A 24,104-nucleotide genomic window follows, 5' to 3' on the forward strand; every position below is an offset into this window, starting at 1 on the left:
ACCAAAGGTGATCATTTGCTGCTGTGACCCCCAGACTCTGGAACTCTCTCCACCTGAGCCTGAGATCAGTGGACTCAGTAGTCTCCTTTAAAAAGCAGCTGAAAACTCACCTGTTCAGGCTGGCTTCTGTGTGATCTTCATTACCCTCTACTTGTTCTGCTCTATTCCACCTTCCTCAGGATACCCCTCTCTCTCTCTCTCTCTCTCTCTCTCTCTCTCCTTTTTTATATTTCACATTTTTTGTTTTGTGAAACACCTCGTGATTTTTATCTTGAGTGGCACTATAGAAAAGATCTTTTCTTCTTCTTTGGAATCCATCTGGACACCCCCCCCCCCCATCCCCCCCCACCACCACCACCACCATCAAGCCTTTTCCTCCACTGTCTTCTGTATTCCAGAAATCTCCACCAACCAACAACCCAAGAGACATAAACCTAACTACAAAAACCCTGTTGATGATTGTTATGTCCCTGCCATGTGTTGTTAAAATGCGAAGGAGGGGGTAGCATAAGAAATGTGATAGTGGATTTTTAGTTGGTTTAATTGCCATAAAAGGTTTTAAAAACAATCGAACAAACAGATGGAGAGCATTATTAAAATAATGCCTAGTGTAGCCTCCAGCAAGACTAACAAAAATCAAGGTTAACATTTAAAGGACGACTTAACATTAAAACACCTGGTTAAAACTTTGTTAAAAGTTTTACCGAAACAGAAGGTGTTTTAAAATCCCAAACTCGGTAAACTACAATGTTGACCTTAAAATCAGTAAATGAACCCAAAAAGATCACATAGATCTTCTAAAACACACAAAAGGGGTATAAAACAGAGCGTAAGGCCTGGAAGACGGCAGAACCCCCTAGTGTGCTGCCTCCCAGACTGCTGAAGGCACAGCCTTTTTATCCCAGGTGTGGGTCGTCAGAGAGATTCATCTCAGCTGTGCTCCTCAGCAGCCTGGAAGAGAGGAGGAGGAGGAGAGGTGTCAGGCTGATCACCAGGGCTGGGTGATCCTGGCTCCTGCATCCAAAGTGACCAGGCTGGTGGCCATAACAATGATAACAGAATGTGTAAGTAAAATATTTTTTCTTACCCTGACTTCCTTCTTTCTGGGTCACAGAAAAGCCAGAAATAAACTGTAAGACACCCACAAATCACCCCACATACACTTCTCTGTTCCACATCATATTTACACCAATTGCATTCTCCTTTATGAAAAACCAATCGTAAAATCTTCATGCAGTGTCTACAAACCTTGTGTTTGATCAGAGAAGTGCAAGAACAGTTCTTGCACAGCTCTTGTTATGTTTATAGAAGATCCTGTAAATTATTCATGCAGAAGTGGCATCAACACTCATTCCAGCTACAACTCTATATTTCCCAGTAAGCAGAAAACATACCTAAATCAGCAATGAGGGAAAAGGGGAGGCGAGGATGTTTCTGAGAATCTTTTTTACCAGCGAAGTTATGAAACTGGAGAGTTGCTAAAGAAAACATGAGTGAATCCAACAAAACTACATTATAATTTCAGCAAGCATGCTCCTGCCTTATTTTTTAAGCAAAAAAATATATGCATTAAAAGATCAACAGAAATGTTAAAGTTGCTGTCAGTGGCTCATTAGGAACACCGTGGTTATCACACAGCTGCTAAATCCAAGCAGACCTTTTTAAACAAATATATGCTGTGTAAAATAGTTGTGCCTAAAGGACTCTTGAGCTATGAGCAACTGAAGGTTTTATGTGTCTAAATGCAAAAATGCGCCTCACTTCTGGTAAAGAGGAGAAAATAATGGACCTTTAAGCTAGCTTTGGAACATCCTACTCTCCAAAGCAGAGTGACACATTTTTGTGAGAGGGACAACACATTTAGATTTTTGTACAAAGAAGATGTGAGAGCAAGACACTTGTTTACAAGATCAACACAATCAATGCAACATGTTGTAAAATCTGCAAAAACTTACTGTGATTGTGAAAAAATAAAATACGATTAAAATAAAAAAATGAACTTTTATAGTTAAGTCTTCTCTGACTCTATAACATTTTGAATGATGTTTGGTAACACTTTACAACAAGGGTCCCTTTATTAACATTACTTAGTGCATTATGAAGCATTAATAAAGTATTAAAGTATTAACAACTGCTTAACATCAATGTTAATATTAAGTAATGCATTACTACGCAGAACACCCCCACCCCCCAAATCAGCCCCTTGTCCTAAACTTAAGGACACATAATAGTTAACAATATTGGTAACATTAATAAGGGGATCCTGGAAACACTTTACAATAAAATACGTAAAATTGTGCTTTGTTGCTTGGGAACGACTTGGGGGTAATGAGTAATCAAGCAGGGAAGAATAGGTAGTTAACCCATACTTACTGGTAAACATCCAGCAGTCTTTTTCAGGGACTAATAGGTAGTTATCTATGAAAGCAATAAGGAATGAATCCCAGATGAATGTAGTGCCTGTAGGCTCTCTTTTGTAGACTTCATGAAGGATGCAGATAATTTGCAACTTCACGGTGATTTAACATCCCTGTTTCATCTTGATTTCACTTGTCTGTCACTTCATCGTCCATTGTCGGCATCCGTCCATCTTGAGATGACAGCAAGTGAAGCCTCCTCCCAAGAACCTACTGAGGAATTAATCTGTACTTACTAGGTACTTAACAATTGCTTATATGTTTTTACATGGCCATTTACCATAAATACATTGAGCTTATTTACATATCTTTTTCTTTCATCTTCTGTGTGGTAATATTCCAGAGATGGGTGACCAAAATCCTGCAGGTTACAGTGTTACCTGGCTCAAATCAATCACTAACAAAATGTTCAATGTTTAAGGTACTTTTTTAAATAATCAGAAAAGTACACAAAAAACTTTTCAAAACTTAACTTTTACATTTATAAACTTTGAAATGAACAAGTAAAAACACTACCACTACCTATTCTTCCCTGCTTCATTACTCATTACTCCCTAAGTTGTTCCCTAGTAACGAAGCACAATTAGATTACTATATTAGTCTCTGAACAGGACTGCTAGATGTTTACCAGTAAGTATTAATTAACTACCTATTAGTCCCTGACAAAAGACTGATGAGTGTTTTCACCAATAACTACTGGTTAACTACCTATTCTTCCCTGATTCATTACTCATTATCCCCTCAGTCGTTTCCTAATAACAAAGCACAATTTTGCGTGCCTTATTATAAAGTGTTACCAAGATTCTTTGTTTGTAAATACTTAATAATGCACTAAGTAACATTAAAGGGGCAATTATTGTAAAATGTCACCAATGTTTCTTTGGTGAGGTACTTCACCTTGTTCCATGTTCCAGGTGAACTTCCTGTAATCTGAGTTTACTAAATCAGACAGGTTCTGTACAAGCTTCTTACTTTACCAACCGACCACATCATGTTTCTTATGAATTTCTTTTCGTCCATCTCCATACTGGTTTATGCTGAACCTAAACATAAATAAAATATTTTAAACCTTTAGCAGCTTTTGATAGATAGATAGATAGATAGATAGACAGATGATAGATAGATAGATAGATAGATAGATAGATAGATAGATAGATAGATAGATAGATAGATAGATAGATAGATAGATAGATAGATAGATAGATAGATAGATAGATAGATAGATAGATAGATAGATAGATAGATAGATAGATAGATAGATAGATAGATAGATAGATAGATAGATAGATATCCTTTATTGTCATTAAATGATGGTCCATTCAACTAAATTTCCTAGAGCTCCACATTAGGCATCCACTAAAAATACTAAGAAAAATAGCTAAAACAAGTACAATATGCACCATGCAATAAAAACAAAAACATTACAAAATACAATAAATAATATCAATAGAGTTGATTTTTCTGTCCATTCAGGGTTCTAACAGCCCAGGGAAAGAAACTCTTCCTCAGTCTGTCGGTCCTGCAGCTGAGGGATCTGAACCTTTTCCCAGAGGGCAGCATGGCAAAAAGGTAGTGGTTTGGGTGGTAAATGTCCCTGGAGATGGTCCTTGCTCTAGTGAGACACCTCTGCAGGGCGATAGTGTCCAAGGAGGGAAGGGTGCATCCAATCACCTTTTCCGCCACTCTAATGACCCTCTGGTATCTGTTTTTATCATGTGCATCCCGCGTACCACACAGGGATAGCGTAAGTCATCACGCTCTCAATGACTGCTCGATAAAAAGACACCAAGAAGTTGGTCTGCAGCCTGTTCCACTTCAGGACCCTCAGGAAGTGCAGCCGCTGTTGTGCTTTTTTGACCAAGGCAGTGGTATTGATTGTCCATGACAGATCCTCAGAGATGTAAATCCCGAGAAACTTAAAGGAGGGAACTCTCTCCACCTCAGCTCCTTTAATGCAGAGAGGGCAGGGGGCATCCTTACTCCTTCGGATGTCAATAACCATCTCCTTGGTCTTCTTGATGTTAAGAGAGAGGTTATGATCATCACACCACTCTGATAAATGGCAAACCTCATTTCTGTATGCTGCATCATCGTTGTTATGGATAAGACCTACAAGAGTGGTGTCATCTGCAAACTTAATGATCTTATTAGAGCGATGAATATGAATGCAGTCATGGGTGTAGATGGTGAACAGCAGGGGGCTTAGCACACAGCCCTGAGGGGAACCAGTGCTGAGCATCAGATTATTAATAATAGCATAAAAAATCACCTTGAGTTTTGTCACTGTTTCAAAGCGACAGTAAAAACCATAACTGTGTTTTCACATCTTAAAATTGCACTCTTATTTCCAACCAAAACTTAGGTCAGTAGCTTTCTGTATTCTGTTGCAGCTCCCATCCTAGCAAAAGCTCAAAATTTTAAAAGATGTTTTGCAACTTTCTGTGTTTGTGAACTGAAGAAGGCGGGATTGTGTGAAAACAGATTCTTTGGAATGATATCTATTTTTGCAGTAAGCATAACTGCAATTCCGTTCTAACGTATCAACAACTATTGAAACAGCCTGAAGGAGGTATATGTGAGAACATACGTTTCACAATCAGTCAGACTGGTCTGAGCTGCTTTTTAGGTTTACAGTATGTTGTATGGCGCTTACTAAATCTAAAATAACACAGAAATGGAACTTCTCCTGAAAGGGGTTTCAATGCAACTATTGCCCAAAAGTATTTTTAATATAAGATGTTTAAAATAAATATTTAAATATTTGATTGTAAGAATCAAGTTTTTTTCCAGCAATAGAAGAAGAAGTCACAAGGGTGATTTTGATAACTGATGATAAATGCACTTGTATAGCACCTCTCAGAGTAAGGACTCCAAAGTGCTTTACACTACAGTGTATCATTCATCCATTCACACACACATTCACACACTGATGGTGATGAAGGGAGGAATAGGTAGTGCCTCTGTCAGCTCCCTGGAGCACACTGACAGAGGCGATGCTGCCGAGCACGGGTGTCACCAGTCCCTCTGACCACCACCAGCAGGAAAGCTGGGTTACATGTCTTGCCCAAGGACACAACAGCAGAATTCTCTGTCCGGAGCTGGGATTGAACCTGCAACTTTCCGATTACTGAACAACCCGCTCAACCTGCTGAGCTACTGCTGCCCCAGTTTAACAGTTTAATATTTTGTGCTTGCTCTGTGCATCGACTGCCTTAAAAAAAGATCATACAGATCTTAGCTTACTTTTTGCAACATGATAGTCAGAGCTGGAGTGGGAGTCAGCCAAGGAGCTTCATGCCTCAGGCTGGCACAAAATGTATATATCCTCCTAAGATCTGAGCTTTGGTTTAGTGGGGATTTTTTCCCCTTCCTTTTTTGGATTAGTAATACTTCATAAATACTTCCCTAACAATTTCAGTCTAGGTCACACACCCCTGCATCTAATCAGTACATGATTCCCACACAATAGAAGCTAACGACTCCAACGACTCATCAGGAGGTAGGGAGGAGGGGTACTCATAGGTAGTTACTGCTCGTTAAGCAACAAAAAACAGCTACAGTTTACAAACTTGACTCTCCCATATTCCAGTCAGAATTGACAATTCTCCTTGGATGAGAAGCAAAACATCTTCAAGAAACCAAAGAAGCCCACAGGCCTTCATTTGAACACTTTTGGATTCAGAAACATTTTAAATAAATACAGCATTTAATAAGTCAAAATGTAAAATAGAACTGTTGCAATTATTGAGTCTCCCTTATAATAATAACAAATAAAAGTTGAACAGAAAAACATTTAGATGTGTTTTAAGAATTACTAAGTAAAGCAAACCACGTTGTGATTTACTGATTTGGACTTTTCTCCAACATTTTTATTACTGACCTGGAGCATGGGTTTTTCAGCCCTGGTGCAAAGACCTGCAATCCCCATAATTCCTTGTATCTACAGTGACTTTACAGTGTAAACGTAGTGTGTGCGTTCTTGGAGAAAGCCATTCAGGCTGCATTTTGAAAAATAATTATTCTAAGATCCATCTTTCTTCTGGCTCCCCTCCAGAGTCACAGAATCTGATGGTCTCAGAAAATGGTGGAACACTGGAAACAACACATACCGTTAAGCAAACATAAGTACTATTACCTTTTATGTCATTATTCCTAACATAATGCACCTACATTACCGTAACAGATAACCAGAAACAAGGTAGTTCTAAGCTTTTATGGGTTTATTCTTAATTTCTAAATTATAGAAGCTCACCAACAATCTGATAAAACCTCAGGAACAACACCTCTAAACTGAGCTCAACCCGAACCTCCTCAGACGCACACATGTGTTGCTCTGCCAGCCAACAATGGACTGGCTGAGTTCACAGACAACAGGTCCATCACAAACATTTCCCAATGAAAGCAGAACCAGACTATAGACAGAGAGTGTAAAACAAATACTTAAATGAAATTTGCAAACTGAACATAACGTTCCGTCTGTTACACCATGCAGCCTGGCTCTAGCTTTGCTTATGCAAAGAAGCAGGAGAAAGAGTCAAAGGGCAGTTTGATGGATGGATCATGATCCAATCATTAGGAACGGGTCTTTCACAATGATTGGATGTGGTTTTTCCAGTATTGTACATTTCAGAGTCAATGGAAATATTCTACTTTTTCTACAAATAATGTATTGTTTGCCCGTTTGTGAACAGCATTTTAAGCAATAAGGCAAAAATGCTCCAATCTCAAATCTCATCTTAGGGTTTTAATAATAATGAAATTCTTTTGGCACATGCACCATAACTAATATCTGAATCTGAACATTTCCAAAAATCCCTTAAATTAACATGTTCATGTTTAGATTTTGTTTAAAAGCAGCTGTTTGGGGGTTTTGCATATATCCAATGACTGATATTGCTCTGCAATTTTATGTCATTTTGTAAAGTGTTTTGCAACGTTTGTCTATTTATAGTTAAAAATGCATTATGCCTAAGTGCAGCTGCAAACTCTGCAGCTGGCCCAATCGTTTATTGCACTTGGTGGCCACTTTGCCGGCCACTGGGCATCTAATAATAAGGGAAGTGCAATGATAATTTCCGATCACGTTACATGGTTGCAGACCAAACATTTCCAGAGCTAACAGAATTTCTGAATTATTTGTTTGATACCCTTCATTTTAGAGCTCATTATCTCAGGAAGCATCAGCAGAGGAAAATCTCCAAAATTGTTTACATTCCAGACCTAGGAGGGCCACCGTTTTTCTGGAAAACAGCAAACCCATTAACCACCAACTCCTCTCATTTCCTGCCTCTGAGTGAAATTCTGTTAAGTTCAGAAACCACATGGACCCATGGTCCGGAAACATTAGAATCCCGTAGATGCTGATTCAAGTTACAATTATATGATGAAGATGGGCTAAAGGAGCAAACACTCAGCTTCACCTCTAATGGACTCAGATCCTGGCTGGGAGGAAGATTCAGGATCAGCCCGCCCCTTCATGGAGCTCATATTTTATTTAGCTAATTAACTTGTTTGCAAAATGTTCAGTTTTAATTGCTTACTTGGTTGTTTTTTATTTATATCTTTTTGGTAGCTGAAAGGACAGTATGTGATTAATGGAAACTGTTAAAAATTGAATTTTTTATGTGTATGGCTTGATTTCTTTTCCCTTCAGTGTGTAAAATGGCTCACCCAAACATTCACAGTGGTAATAGTTTAAGATCATTTCAGGCTTAAACCTTAACAAATTACTTTGGCGAAGGCATACCAAATACGATTTCTGAGGAGGATCATTGAATTCAGTCATCCATTCATTTTCCCCTCATTCAGAGCTGAGGTGCAGATGTACCAAGTTCAGAACAAAAACCAAGCCGTTGCTCTCCCTAGTGACACCATCAAGCTCATCCTGATGAATCTCAAAGATATCGCGGGCCAGCAAGGATATATTATCTTTCCAGTGAATTCTGGATCTGCCCTAGGGGCTCCAAACAGTGAAAGCTGCAAGAAAATCTCAAGAAGGAAATTAACCTTCCTAATCAGACAAACAAATCACTTCTGTTGACATCTTTTGTCTGTGTCGGAGAACCTCTACTTTAAGCTCGCCAACCCGTATTCCTGTAGACAAGTATGTCATGTGAAATAAAACCTCTCTTGACGAGCTGCTCCAAGATTTGTCCATGCGTTTTATAGATGCCCATGTGATGCAATTCAGTGCAACAGCTTTCAAATCAAAGAGTGACTCTGGGGGAATGTAGCTATAGTGCTAAAACACCATACACTATTGCTGAATAAAAGTCATCAATGCTACTTAAATATGAATAAGCAAACAACAAAAATAAAATCATAGAATATCGAATAACGATCTCTAGTTTAAACCTGTTACTTGTTTGGTCTGCTGGGGAAAAAAATGTGTAAATCTCTCTAAGGTTTTCTGTGATGAAGGAGAAACATCGTTCAGCACCAAACTCAGGTTAAAGGTTTTGTGTAAGTTCAGAGCATTTACCATTTACTGCACGCTCCTTGTCAAGTCATTTTCACTGTATGGCACTCTTGACACTTCTGAGAACCTCTTGAGAGCATGGGCAATTGAATTGTGAAGAAAATACCTTTTTATTTCACACAGACTTCTCAAAACTGATAACTTCTCAACCAACCCGCACAAAATGGAATTGTTTCCATTATCAGTGATCAATAACTCACGCAGTTTGGTGTGTGTGTGTGTGCGTGCGTGTGTGTGTGTGTGTGTGTGTGTGTGTGTGTGTGTGTGTGTGTGTGTGTGTGTGTGTGTGTGTGTGTGTGTGTGTGTGTGTGTGTGTGTGTGTGTGTGAGTGAGTGAGTGTGTGTGTGTGTATGTTCGCTCAGAGGTTTAGAGGACCAACATCAGGCTTTGATTCAAAGAAATTTTTACACTGCTTGGCTTGGAGTGTCACAATTTTGAGCTACAAGTCCAAGTTTGTGCTCAAATGAATTGTTGGATTTAACCAAGGTAAAGCCTTCAATTATGTAATTATTGTGATCTACTTCCACTGCCATACAAAAATGAATACAAATTAAAGGCATATAAAAAAACTTGCAGGAATCCATCTTATCCACCACTTCTCAGAGGTTCAAATGAACTCGTTCACTGCCATTGACGACTAATGTCGTCATTTGCATTTTTTTTACTGTGTGGGCGTCAGAACGAGCCCCCGCACCGTGAGAACAAACATCTCAGCTCTAAAGCCGATCTTCATCTGCACACATCACATGATCAGGAAGCAGAAAATCCATGTGTTAGGAGATTGTTTTGGGCCGCTGCTGTAAAAAAAAAGTGAGGCGCGAACCGGAAAAGCTTCTGCCTATCATCAACAACTGATTGTGAAAGAATGGATAAAGCTCAAAACACACAAATTCTTCCTCATGTAAGAGGTGAGTCTCCGCTTTGTTTTGGTTGTTTTGGTTGTTTTGGCGTCAACATCATCCTAGTGCGCAGCGTTCTGTGACTCTTAAAAAAACAGTAAAAATGATGAGAAACGCTGGCAGCGAAGGGCTTTACCGATCAGGTAGTGAATGAGTTAAGATCAACTTGAGTTGAGAAATAATGGAATGATGGTTGTTTGAGTTGGATCTTCTGATATTGCAAAACGTTACAAGATGGGTAACTGTTGCAGCTACCACATTAAAATGTAGCTCAGTATCATCAAAACTGAGTTATGTTCATTTATGCGTTGCTACTATCAATTATCTTAGGTGGTCATCTTGTTTATTTTTTTAAATTTTTTTTCATTTATTCAAACTTTAAAACAAAACACAAAACAGGTTGACGACAACAAAAATGAAAAAAGAACAGGAAAAGCAAAACTTATGTTATCTGTTCCCCTTAATCAAAATAAATACAAATGACAACAAAGATAGTATAGTTAAAAAAAACTGTCTGACCTGGTTTACTGATTGAGCTTTGGCAAAAAATGGAGAGAAAACAAATATGTATTTTTTCTTCTTATAATAATGAAAGGAGAAAACAAATAATGCAAAATAAAACGCACAAAAAATAATAGCTAAAAGAAACAAAGTAGAACATACAATGTGTGTTTTCCCTTTCATTCTCTCTTCTTCATAAATACTTCTATTTCATAGCATCATATAAGCAAAGCATTTCATTTTTTAATATGTTTATTAAAGGTATATATTGTTTTGGTATTCTTGATTTTGGTACTTAATTTATTCCACATTTTGACTCCATATATTGATACACAACGTTCCTTTATATTTATCCTATGTTTTGGTATCGTGTATATTTTGTTGCCTTTCAAATCATAACTACTCTTTCTTTCCATAAATCTTATGATTAAATTTGTTGGAAGGTGCTTTTTGTCGACTTTATACTGTACATAAATTTCAAAATAGTATAATCTACTAGGTCGTAAAATTTTAATTTAATTGTTTTTAATTTGATAAATAATTGGCTGGATGGATCTCTATAATTGCTTCTTGTTATAATTCTTATAGCTTTTTTTGTAGGATAAAAACTGAATGTGTATAGGTTTTATATGTTATTCCCCAAATTTCAACTAATTTCAAGTACGGTATGATCAATGAATTGTATAATAAATATAGGGATTTGTCATCTAGAGACCATTTCACTCTGTGTAATATTGCAATTGATTTCGCTATTTTAGTTTTGACATAGTATATATGTGGTTTCCAAGATAAATCCTCATCAATGGTGACTCCCAAAAATTTAACTTCCTTTACTCTTTTAATACAGAGTTCGTCTAATTTTATTAATGTTTTTATATTCAACTTTCTATTACTGAATATCATAAAATATGTTTTATCTGTGTTCAATGAAAGCTTATTTCCATCGAACCATAATTTGATTTTTTCCAACTCTGTATCACTTCTATCGTATGATCAATATTGTCTCCTGAATAATAAAAAGTTGTGTCGTCTGCAAATAAAATACACTTTAACATACCGGTAGTAGATGTAGAGACAATATCATTTATAAAAATAATAAATAGTTTAGGGCCTAGTACCGACCCTTGTGGTACTCCACAAGTAATATTATCCAGATTGGATTTGATGTTGCTTATTTGAACATACTGTTTCCTGTCATGTAAATAACTCATTATCCATTTTAGGGCTGTTCCTGTTATGCCCTATTTACTACGTTTTTTTAGAAGAATGTCATGATCTACTGTATCGAATGCTTTTTTTAGGTCAATGAAGATACTTATCAAATGTTGTTTTTTTTTGTCAAGGGCTTCCGATATTTGTTCTGTTAATTCCAGTAGTGCCATTGAAGTTGAGCGATTTGGTCTAAACCCATACTGACTGCCATTTAAGATATTCTCTTTGTTCAAAAATGCATCCAATCTGGTAATATGTCGTTTTTCTAATATTTCTGAGAATTGTGACAGAAGGGATATAGGTAGGTAGTTGGAAAATATATGCTTATCTCCACTTTTGTGGATTGTTTCCAAAGATCTAACAGCAGCAGATAAATATTTAATGATTAATATTTGATAGTTTCATTAAAATCCTTCCAGTGGTTCATTAAACATTTTCCTGACAAACAGAAAAGCAAAAATCGAATTGCTCACCTTTGATCTTTCTCTGGAAGTAAAGATTTTCAGTGAACGTGGATGCTGGACTACACTGCTGAAATACTCAACATGTACTCCACCCGGAAAAAAATTAAACTGACATTAAAAATAAACAAAAGTTTATGCAGATATGAATCTAACACTGCATCCATCCATTTGTGATCACATTCCATTCAAGCTGAAGTCTAAATCAGTTGCCATGGAAGCTAAAAGCGAGCACAAATGTATCCTTTATGTTCCAAGGTTAATAATCATACCAGGTCTGGAGGAAGACGGCTTTTAGTGAAAAACTTGTAAAGTTGGCTTCCTTTTCTGGTTTGACTACTTTTTTCTAGTTTGTTTGTTGTTGTTTTTTGTCAATTTTCAATGCTTGGTCCAAGTTTTGACTCTATTTCTTTTGCATTCTGAGTTGACTACTTCTTCTTGGACAATAAGAGATCAATAACCTGAAATATTATTGATGATGGGTCACACACAAAACAGCCATCTCTTAAAAGGGATAAACGGAGACGTGACGAAAGAAAGAGAGCATGATTTGGCATCATTTAGCAGTGATGATGGCTGCAGTCTTGTCGGAGGAGGGGGAGGGAGAGACGAGGATGCATTTTCACCAGAATCGACTGAAGTGCACTGCACCCATCAAAGATTGGAAAACAAATCACTCTTCTCTCCTAAGCAGCCACAGGGTCCTCTTGAGTTCCACTCAATCTGTGAGATGTGGAAAAACCTGCTTTTGTCTGAGAAAAGCTGGCTGTAATTTATTTTTCTTGCATGTGAGTGTGTGCGCGCGTGTGTGTGCGCATCAATACAGTAATCATATCTCTTATTAAATCCATGTTGGGTCCACATGAGGGTACAGGCTCTGAGTATATCCCAAAAGAAAGCATGCCTACCACGTTTATTAAAAAAATCAGTTCTTCAGTAGAAAAAAATAACTAAGTGAGGTGAGATGTTGAAGTAATTTAATTGCTGCAGCACAGATGGGTTTTATTTCTTTGTGATGTTCTACTCAAAGAGCTACAGCGCTTTGTTTGTCCATTTTGGGCATGTGAAAGCACTTTATAAATAAAGTTGATTTGATTTGATTCAAAGCTTCCAGTATAGCAGCCCTGACTCACTGTCATTCTTGAGCGCGGTGTCAGAAAGTGGCTGAGATGAGTTTTATTTGGAACCATAATTTGTGTGTGTTTACTCTTGAGAATGCTAAAAAAAAAAAGAGAGGAGTTAGGGGTGGCTGGATAAATAAAAGACAAAAACAACAATGTGGATGTTTGTATTTTCTGTCATAAAGGCCAGGAGTATCATTCAAATACAGAGTTTCAACAACTACATCAAGTTCAGGTTACACCTTTTAATAGTAGACCATCATAACTACAACATGTTCAAAAGACACATCTAAATAAATCTACTGCACAAAGATAAAACATGCAAGATGTTGACATTAAAGGGAGTCAATAACTGGCCTAAATACACATTAAATTGTAGTTTAGTAACTGACTACTCTGTCAAGTCTGCTTCTGCTAAAAGATCTGTCCATTTATCTGCTCATTATTAACGATATAATACAGCCGGCTGCAGAGACACGTTGCTCCTCATTTCGATGGACCGCTTGATTTCACAGACGAGCGAGAGTCAGAGTCCACTCAATAGAAACAATTTTCACCACGCAGCAACAGCCACTCGGGCACAAGTCGTGTAAGCTCTTATCTGCAAGCAGAAAGGTTTGATGGGAGAAAAAGAAAGAGAAGAAGATGTCTGGTAATAAAGGTCTGTTTCTGGAGTTCATTAAAAACCACAACGACATCTTTAATACACACATTTTTCAAGAAATCTATCGTGGCTTTGGATTAGTGGCAATTACCGTAAAAATGATTTTGCAAAAGTCAATACATCTCATTTCTAAGCTGCTGCAGGGTGTGTATTTCTGGGAATTCTTAACAGAATGCATGTGCTCAATCAAGTAATTATAGTTCTAAAAGTGTGTAGTTTACTGGTACTAGGGCGCTGTACATACGTTTCAGAGTAGTTTTACACCATATCACCATGTCGCTAGTTTAAAACAACGTTAGGGTAAAACATGTGACCTTGGAGTGTCTTCTCAGACTTTGATGGTCCTTCAGTTAATTCCATCGAGAAAATGCAGTGCTGATTGTAGTTTTCTGGCGTGTGTTTCCGGATCTGCTCGGGGTCCTGAGCCTGCCGATGATGTTGTCATACTACCACTCGGCAAAAATATCTTACATCCCTTTTTCGATTCTGTTCTTTCACAAAGGTGTTGGAAGTTTTGTTATTAAATGTATGTTTCTTACTGCCTAAGTGTTTTCTAACATGGTACCATAACTTCTGTAGGTCTAGCCAATCATCTAGTGTGATGTCATCGACAGGCGCAAGGCCCTGAGCCGATCAGAAGAAAACATGGCATCTAATACGGCATCCCCCAAAGACGCTAGACCCGTGCCCTATGTACATCCATCCATCCATCCATCATCATCCGCTTATCTGGAGTTGGGTCGCGGGGGCAGCAGTCTGAGTCGAGAGGCCCAGACTTCCCTCTCCTCAGCCACTTGGGCCAGCTCCTCCAGGGGAATCCCAAGGCATTCTCTGGCCAGGTGAGAGACATAGTCCCTCCACCGTGTCCTGGGTCTACCTTTAGGCCTCCTCCCAGTTGGGATGCCCGAGCCACCTCAATTGGCTTCTCTCAACTTGGAGGAGCAGCAAATCTACTCCGAGCCCCTCCCGGACGGCCGAGCTTCTCACCCTATCTCTTGGGGAGAGCCCAGCCACTCTGCATAGAAAACTCATTGCGGCCGCTTGTATCCTCCCTATGTACTTTAGACCTAATTTTTTTGGTTAAATATTACAAAGCCACCAATTTTTTTCAACTATTTTACTGATTTTCAACAACATTGTGACGGAAGTTTCCAGAGATTAACGGTATAAACTACACATTGTCTCTTTAATTGTGATGGTGTTTCAGCTACTTGTAAACCACTTTATTTGCAGTTTCTATGTTTAGTTCCACAATTTTTCGTGTTACAAAACTTCGGGTGAGATGTGGTTTCCTGTTTCACTTTGAGGTCGGTTGCAGACATGAGAAAATTAATCTTGTGACAAGTTGAGCGTTTAAGTTTGACTCCAGTTTTCATCAGAAAACGACTTGCTAGGTAAATAACAAAAAATAGAATAGAAAATGGAGCGAGGCAGTGTTTTGTGAAAAAGAGTTCAGCTTTACAAAAGATGAAAGAGAGAGCCAATAACAGCAGAAGTGACGATTTAAATGGAGTTCTGAAGTCCATGGGCTTGAAAAGGGAAATGTGATTCACTGCAGTGAAACTGACACAAACCAAGGATAAAAGTCTAAACAGCGGGATGCTCTTCTAGCAGATTCTCTCCAGCTTCTTTTTAGATTTTAGACACTTTTCTGTCTACCCTCTAAACGAGTCCCGCATCTCTCTTGGGTCAGAGGATGCTGACCCTCTCTGTGAGGCCTTGCACATCCGAATCATCCCCACAGTTCTCATCATCAGAGGCTGAGGCAGGGGGAAGGGGCACGAGGTGAGGGGGGTAAGGCAGGCTGTGCTCTTGCGCGTACATTTCCCAGCGGCTGTCGTCACTCTCGTGGGTGATGTACCGTCCACCGAGTTTAGTCTCCAGCTCTCGTAGGTCCAACCATGTCTGGTAGTCCTGGAAAATGAAGAATAAACACCAAGGTGAAGTTTCTGTTTCAGAGGTCTTGGAGGTAGATTGATGTTAAACAGGACTTTTTTTTATGTTTTACTGGTTTGTAGTGCACCTGCCAGTTTTGAGTGTGTGTGTGTGTTTATATGCATGTGTGAGGCACAAAAATTAAAATAGCCCCTAAATTTGTAATGGCTTATACATGCAGTGAGGGTAGAAATATCCAATATTATCGGTCTAACATTCATATTGTTTGATTTTGGCATTAAAATGTAAAATCCGAAAATATAGGTATCGGTTTTCAGTCTTTAAATGACCAAACTTTTACACAATGTTCAAATATTATTCATCAAACTCTTCAGTAACTCAAAATGTCAAAATATGACAGATATGAGGTAAAGTTTTTGAGATATTTTAGTTTATTCAGTACAACTTGTGAAGTAGAAATTCGCCCTGTGTAGCAAAATGTTTTAGTTTTTCTTTTTTTTTATGAGTAGGGGACACAACACATATCTTTATTGATTAATTAAGAGTTAGACAGTATCGGTATTTCAGATATGTGTAAAAAGCCAGTATCGAGCATCCCTGAGGGAGGGTTATTCTACAAAGTGAACCCACTACAGTCAGCCTATTAAAACATAATTCTGACTCTAATTTGTACTTTTACGTCCTCATACATAAATTGCTGTTTTATTTAGCATAAACAGATTATCTCTTATAATCTCAGGGTCCTGAAGTGTTCTTCGATGGGAAGCGACTGTATCCTGTAACAGGGCATGCGTTTTTATCCCACCTGTAAATATGAATGGCTCAAACTTTTGTCAACGCTGTAGCGTTTCCTCATCTTGACTTGAAGGAGGTTGTTGATCAAGTCGATTGCTGGAAACAGAACATTTAGACAGTTTTGTGAACAGTGACAAAAATGAGTTGAATCTAAACTTCAAGGTTATCAAACAGGACAAGTAATGTTTCAATAAAATCTGTTTCGTCATCATAACTGCTGACATACATATTCATGCATTTTATTAGCTACATATGAGAAAATCGAATGTTTAGTTAGGTTTGATGTTAATTAAACCAGCAGAAGGAAACTCAGATACATGAAAACTACTAATTGTCACTAAACAATAAGGGCAGCCAGATAATTATAATGGTTTGGCTGACTACAGTATAGCAGCACTAAGGTTCCTAAACAGTCTCCACTTAACAGGGCTGCCAACTTTTGCACATTTCAAAGACTGAGACGGGGTCATGGGGTTGAGAACGGACAATTCGCCGACCGTTTAGAGTGGGTGGGGGTGGGGGCGGGGGGTACTCTGTACTGAGGATTAGAACCACTGACAAGAAAAAAAAGAATTCTTACTTTTGTCTCAGAATTCTGACTTTTAACCTCGGAATTCTGGGGGAAAGTCAGTGTTCTATCTATCTATCTATCTATCTATCTATCTATCTATCTATCTATCTATCTATCTATCTATCTATCTATCTATCTATCTATCTATCTATCTATCTATCTATCTATCTATCTATCTATCATCTATCTATCTATCTATCTATCTATCTATCTATCTATCTATCTATCTATCTATCTATCTATCTATCTATCTATCTATCTATCAGTGTTCTATCTATCTATCTATCTATCTATCTATCTATCTATCAGTGTTCTATCTATCTATCTATCATCTATCTATCTATCTATCTATCTATCTATCTATCTATCTATCTATCTATCATCTATCTATCTATCTATCTATCCATCTATCTATCTATCTATCTATCTATCTATCTATCTATCAGTGTTCTATCTATCTATCTATCTATCTATCATCTATCTATCTATCTATCTATCTATCTATCTATCTATCTATCTATCTATCTATCTATCTATCTATCTATCTATCTATCTATCTATCTATCATCCATCCATCCATCCATCCATCCGCAATAAAGAGTTACAGCTACGTGTCACAAATGTCACACAGGAACTTTTAAATGATAATTAATGTACATTTTTTAAATTTCCATCAAGGGGTGGGCAATATCATGTCATTCATAATATTACCAGTTATTATTTCCTGCCAAGAAAAAAAATCTATCATGTTAAGCTAACTTCATGATGTAATTGCATCCACTAAACAGGATTATGTTCATGTGGGTCATCAGCATAAAGTTACTGAAGTTATCAAAGCAAACATGGCTGGAATCAGTTTTACCTGTAATGTGTTTCTCTAAGTGTGTGTGCTGCTGTGAGTTGTTGTCCCCTCTGTGGGACTAACAAATTTTACTCTGTTCTATCATATGTAATTCATATCAGCAGTAGAAAAAACGTTTGAGGAATTTTGGCCCTTCCAGGCTTCCGTACCAGTAACCTGGTTATGGAGGAGGGTTTCGTCTCACAAACAGTTCAATTCAATTCAATTTTATTTATATAGCGCCAAATCACGACAAGAGTCGTCTCAAGGCACTTCACATAATAAACATTCCAATTCAGGTCAGTTCATTAAGCCAATCAGAAATATTGTTTCCTATATAAGGAACCCAGCAAATTGCATCAAGTCACTGACTAGTGTCAGTGACTTTACAGCAGTCCTCATACTAAGCAAGCATAAAGCGACAGTGGAGAGGAAAACTCCCTTTTAACAGGAAGAAACCTCCAGAGGATCCTGGCTCAGTATAAGGAGCCATCCTCCACGACTCACTGGGGATCGAGAAGACAGAGCAGACACACACACACACACACACACACACACACACACACACACACACACACACACACACACACACACACACACACACACACACACACACACACACACACACACACACACACACACACACACACACAAGACAAAGTAATGTGTCTATAGTTAAAATGTGATTTCTTAGTAAATATTCTGTTTGGTGAGAGATAAACTTTATTGTATTTATCCCATTTAACAGGAAAAACACACTGGTGAAGTGGTGAATTAAAACATTAAAACGTTAGGATCCCTAATGTTTTAATTCACCACGTCACCAATTAATGTGGGAGAGGGAACATGTGAGTGAGTCACCACGGTAGAAAGCCCAGCTTGCTGTGAGCGAGCGATCTGTGGCTGATGAGTGAAAACAAAAGAGAAATATTTGGGACTGAAGCTCTGTCAACACCGGTTGGCGAAGCAGCTGCATTTCTAAATGAAGCATGTCATTTTGGCGGCACGTGCAGCTGCAGCTCACGGTTCTGGGAGAACCAGGTGTGCCCGTCCCAGTGGAGCTCACCGCTCCGTCCATCTCACAACCAGAGCAGAAAAAAGCACATTGGCTTGGATTGTACAGACGGGATTCTGTGTGTGAATAAATGCCAGTTAAAAGTATTATGTAAGTGTTGTTTATGTGCTTGTTGTTCAGTAGCTAATGCTATAATTAATATCATCTGTTTTTATTTTTCATAAGCCCTACACACTGTGCGTGATGCACGTTTGGGGAGTGCAGGCGCTGGTTTAGCGTGAGAGATTGGAGGTGTGTCGAGAGCGTGTGAAGAGGGTCAAATGCTCAAAGGCCTGAGAGTTGGCAGCTCTTAAATACCAAATGCTTTTGAGTGTGATAATCTGATTTTACTCAGTAAATGCGTGTGACCGTTCTCTATGTCCAAGTAATAACATAAATAGATAAATAACATAAACCAGAAGGAGTTCTGCCATGTTGTGGAGTTGCTAATGCTAGAGGTTAGCTTCTACTGCCCAAGATGCTCACTGTTTTCTCCTGGAAGCTAAATCAACAACAGCTTTAACATTGTGAGTCAATATGGTGAAGCCATGAATGCTAATTTTACATTACGATGTGCTGCTTTTCTAATCTGAGTTTCCATCTGTTTTCCATCAGTGCCTAATGCAGGACATAGGGGTAGAAGACCAATGTCACATTTAGCATTCATGTGAAACTCAGAGTGGCTGATCATATTTTAAAATAACAAGTAAATTACGGTTTTTCTGTGAACTTGGCTTTGATAAAAATGTAAAAATAACTTCTTCTGAAAGGTTTCCTAATACATTTGTGATCTTAATCATAAAGTTAAGTTGTGTATGTGATCACCAAAAGTAAATAAAAAGGCTGGTGTTCACTTTGGGGCTGCAGCCATCTTTAAAGCAAACTTCTTTTGCATTATTTTCATGGCTGTGTTGAAACCTGAAACACAATTCTTAAATACTAACAGAGTAATATTCTGGTTTTCCTGAAATGTGTACATTAAACTTAAATAGAGGAAGTGCCTCATTGCTCAAACTAATGTGGCACTTCAATATAATCCAGCTTCCTGCTGCTCTTCATTTACCGTCCTTAGAGATCTGGTTCCAGGGGTTCGTGGGGTACATGAAGGCTGCATTTTGAATCTGATCGTTGATGTCCTCATCCTCGTTGAATGGGAAAGTCCCACTGAGGCTGACGTACATGATAACACCGACTGACCACATGTCCAGAGAACGATTGTAGCCCTGGTTGAGCAGAACCTCTGGGGCCAGATAGGCAGGTGTACCAACCACAGAGCGACGGAAGGACTTCTCGCCAATGATCCGAGCAAAGCCAAAGTCGCAGAGCTTCACCTGAGGAAAACACAAACTTTAAACCAAATTCAAATAACCACAGACGTAAGATGTCAGAGCAGCTTCACCCAAATGGTCTGATAAGCTCATCGCAGAGTGTGAAAACTATAAATGCAGCACTAAAACATAGCTCGTACAGCGTGTGTGTGTGTGTGTGTTTGCACCTGTGGAAAAGGATCCGCAGAGGCCAGCAGCACGTTCTCTGGTTTCAGATCACAGTGAACAATGTTTTTGAAGTGGAGATGTCTGAGAGCTGCAAGAATCTGTTCACATATGCAAAAACGTCCCCGCAAAGACATGAATCAGCAAAAACCTCATGCAGCAGCATCAACATATCAACTTTTGTAGGATTTAGGGTTGTCACGGTAACCGGTGTAGTGGTAAACCCCGATAAAAAAGTTGACAATAATAATAACCGTCTTGTTTAAAAAAAACTACGGTATATTATCTTTGTGGGTTTACCGTGGCTGCGGTGTAGGCGCGGTGACCCTTACCAGCCACCATATCATCTGCTGAAGTTGCCGGCGGCACATGCGCGCTTTGTTGTTTACAACCAAAACTTTCTTGAAGCTAAAGCTGAAATAATGGCCAAAGGAGGAGACGGCAGCGCTCAGGACATTTTTTATCCCTCAAAGAAGACAAAGTCGGAAGTATGGGCATCTTTTGGATATTTGAAGAATGCCGAGGCACAGTTGATAGAAGACGGCTATCCTGTTTGCAGCACGTGCAGAAAAAGTGTCTGTGAAAGGCAGCAACGCTTCAAATCTCATGACACATCTGCATGACCATCACCCACAACTCTACAGTCAACGTAAGGCAAGTCAATGTTAGCGTTTTAGCTAAAATGCGTGATCCGAGGATTTGGGTTGAGGGAGAATGCAACAAGTCGCTATATAAAGCAGCCGCAGCGCCGCTACCTGCATATAAACCGTGTCGCAGACACCCCCATGTTGAAATGACGCTATGCATTACGGGGCTCCCAGGGGCAGATAAGAGTTGGTCTCTCTCCGAGAATAATTATGAATTTAACAACGATTACTGCCTGATGACATTTTCCCACATCTGCAAAGCTCACTGGAAGGACACAAACCGAGGACAATATTTTCCTGATATAGGGTTTATTACTCAAGTAAGGGTAAAAAAGTATCTGATTAGAAGGCTACTTGAGTACTGAGTATCATCTGATCTAATATTTTTATATGACATCAAACAGACATAAAATAAGAAGTTATGGGCAAATATTGGTATTTTAAAGACTAAAGGGGAAAAATGTAAACAAATAAACAACATGATTACAAAATAACACATTTTAGGCAAAATTTAGACACAAACTGAGGACAATATTTCCTGACATACAGGGTTTATTTAATTGTGTGAAAATGTAGCACGTTTAAAAAAATATACCGCGATAATACCGAAAACCGTGGTAATTTTGGTCACAATAACCGTGAGATTAAATTTTCACACCGTGACAACCCTAGTAGGACTATACATGTGCAACACACACTACAGTGACTCTTCCTTTGCTGTGACTGTGTGCACACACCTGTGTAATGAGGAACTTGGTGAGTCTTTCAGGTAATCTGCCTTTCTCACTGGAAAGGATCATCTCCAGCATGTCGCCGTGGAGCTTCTCCATCACCACAAATACTCTCTCTGGGGTTTCAAACATACACTCCAGGTTCACGATGCCCAGGTGGCGTAAGCTCTAGAAGGTTACACACAGAGTGGGGGTGAGGTGAAAAAGAAATAATATTGTGGGTTTAAATGGAAGCAGGGTTGTAAAAGAAAGGAGTTTTCCATACACTGGAGAAGAGAAGGATACAGAGAAATCAACAAGAAACTGAACCTTCTTAAAAACATTGGAGAAACCCACTTCATAACATTGTAAGTTCATTGGTTTTAAGTGCAGATTTAGGCAGTTAAAATAAAGCTTGCACATGTAATATGTTTTGATTGCAAATGTGCCTCCATCTGCTGGTAAGAAATGCCCTCTACAGTCAAGCATGAGCAGACTAAAGGAACCCAGGAGCATTTCTGTGTAAAGACCTCCATGTGTTTTTATTCTAATGACAGAAACATATCTGAAAAAATAAAAACCGTAAACAGAAACTCTTAAAATAATTAAAAATTTTCATGTATTTTGTACGACTTAAATTTATCCATACATTGTAAGATAATTAGTGCCCAATTAAATTCAACAGAAAGCAGAGAAAGCACTAGTTTTCTAGGTTATCTGACAAGGAAATGTTGCTTTTATTGAACGTTTTGCTCAATCTCTTCTATAATTACTAAATAAATTTTAATTTGAGCATATACCTGCAGGATGGCGACCTCGTTCCTCAGCTGACTCTCCTGCTTGGTGGGAAATCGAAGCTTGTCAATGACTTTGACAGCGACGTCTCTTCCCGTCTTCCTGTGTTTTCCTGATAAGATAAACGATTTGTAACTGATGTCAGTGTAAAGCGATTTCCTGATATGCCTTGGGGAGTTCTGCAGCTTTTAGAAGTTACTTTGTTGATGAAATCTAGTGTTTTAAATCATCAATGGTGTTTACATACCTCCGTATACTATACCAAACTGCCCAGATCCCAGTACTTCATCAGCAAATATCTGGTACACTGTACCAATATCCTGCAAAAATCAAATTTCCATTAAGTTTTCTTGACGTCTGACTGTGTATGAGAGAATAAAGGAATATTTGTGAGAAGGCGTACCACATTCTCTTGAATCTGACTGTTGGACACAGAAATGCTAACAGAGGCTTGTCCTTAAAATTAAAAAATAAAGAAGAAGGGTTATACATACTGATGGTGAGCTACACAGGTGTGTCTTTTCACTGAATGCCATTACTCCATACTAATTTAAACCATATTATGCTCAGCTTACTGTGAGGTGTGTTCCCCTGGGCAGGTGGAGCTGCCTGGAAGATGACTGGCATAAGCGCCTGGCGAATGGCGCCCTCCCATGCCTTCGCCACCTCCCGCCCAATACCGCTGTTGGGCTGCACCAAGCTGGGGGAGGGGGGCATCTGAGGGATAATCTGGGGGTTGTTGGAGGACATAGAAGGAAGGCTATTGGGGTCCTCCCCTACAAAGTAGCACATGGTGCCTGTGATGAACTCGAAGCAGTGCGGGTTGGTCCCTTGTGGGACAAGAGTGAAGTCTGTAGCAGGACGCACCTCCAGGATCTCAGACAGGGGGATCTCCTGCAAGAACATGGGTGTTTCAGTGGGGAATAAGAAAAACGCTCTGAGTACATCTAGCTTTCGATTGATCAACCAATGCTTACTTTGTAGTATTTGTTGGAGGTGTTGTTCTGGAAAAGGATGATGCACTTACAGTCCAGACGCCAGTAGTGCCTTTTCCTCTGTCGAGGATTGAGGTGGGGTTGGATGACACAACACAAGTAAGACACAGCTTATGGGCACAGGACAAATAAAAATGAAGGACTGGCAGAGATCAGGGTGTAAATGTAAGGGTTGTTTTTAGAAATGGTCATGATGAGTGAAACAATAAGCTACAGGATGCAGGGTGAAGGTGAAGAGGGAGGAAAGAAGACAGAGGCGAAAGAAGGAACAACAGTGTTAGTGCAGCCAGAAATTAAAAACTAAAGTTGAGTCAACATTACACACAGGAATAAATTACTCCTAAAAGTAGGCTTTACTCATTAGGAGACAAAAAATGGTAGGAAATTGACTGAGTGACTCCAGATTTCTGCTGAGAGCTGTTTTGTTGAGTCAACGCCATCATTAATCTTTCACCACACACAAACACATGCTTGTACACTAAATTACTGAAGAAAGGGGAAGTAATAAAAACTGGCAGAAATGTTTATGGTTGAAACTGCAGTTAGAGGAGCTG

General features: G+C 38.8%; 1 protein-coding gene across 2 annotated transcripts in view; it reads right to left on the minus strand.

The window, feature by feature from the left end:
• Positions 1-13,240: 13,240 nt before the first annotated feature.
• The window catches only part of prkd2 (protein kinase D2), a 53,679-nt gene continuing 42,815 nt past the window's right edge, over positions 13,241-24,104 (minus strand). Inside the window, exons 10-20 of one of the 2 annotated variants that reach the window (XM_070543527.1) lie at positions 23,533-23,610; positions 23,131-23,449; positions 22,959-23,011; positions 22,803-22,875; positions 22,561-22,667; positions 21,788-21,949; positions 20,406-20,504; positions 19,974-20,241; positions 16,455-16,540; positions 15,576-15,667; positions 13,241-13,690 (exon numbers count right to left, since the gene is read on the minus strand). In XM_070543527.1, the coding sequence (XP_070399628.1) occupies positions 13,687-13,690; positions 15,576-15,667; positions 16,455-16,540; positions 19,974-20,241; positions 20,406-20,504; positions 21,788-21,949; positions 22,561-22,667; positions 22,803-22,875; positions 22,959-23,011; positions 23,131-23,449; positions 23,533-23,610 (1,341 nt within the window). In that variant the 3' untranslated portion in view covers positions 13,241-13,686. Of the gene's footprint in view, positions 15,668-16,454; positions 16,541-19,973; positions 20,242-20,405; positions 20,505-21,787; positions 21,950-22,560; positions 22,668-22,802; positions 22,876-22,958; positions 23,012-23,130; positions 23,450-23,532; positions 23,611-24,104 lie in introns of both variants that reach the window. The other variant, XM_015951482.3, reaches the window with a different exon arrangement.

The sequence above is a fragment of the Nothobranchius furzeri genome, chromosome 13 (assembly GCF_043380555.1).
Source record: "Nothobranchius furzeri strain GRZ-AD chromosome 13, NfurGRZ-RIMD1, whole genome shotgun sequence".
In the NCBI taxonomy this organism is placed as follows: Eukaryota; Metazoa; Chordata; class Actinopteri; order Cyprinodontiformes; family Nothobranchiidae; genus Nothobranchius; species Nothobranchius furzeri.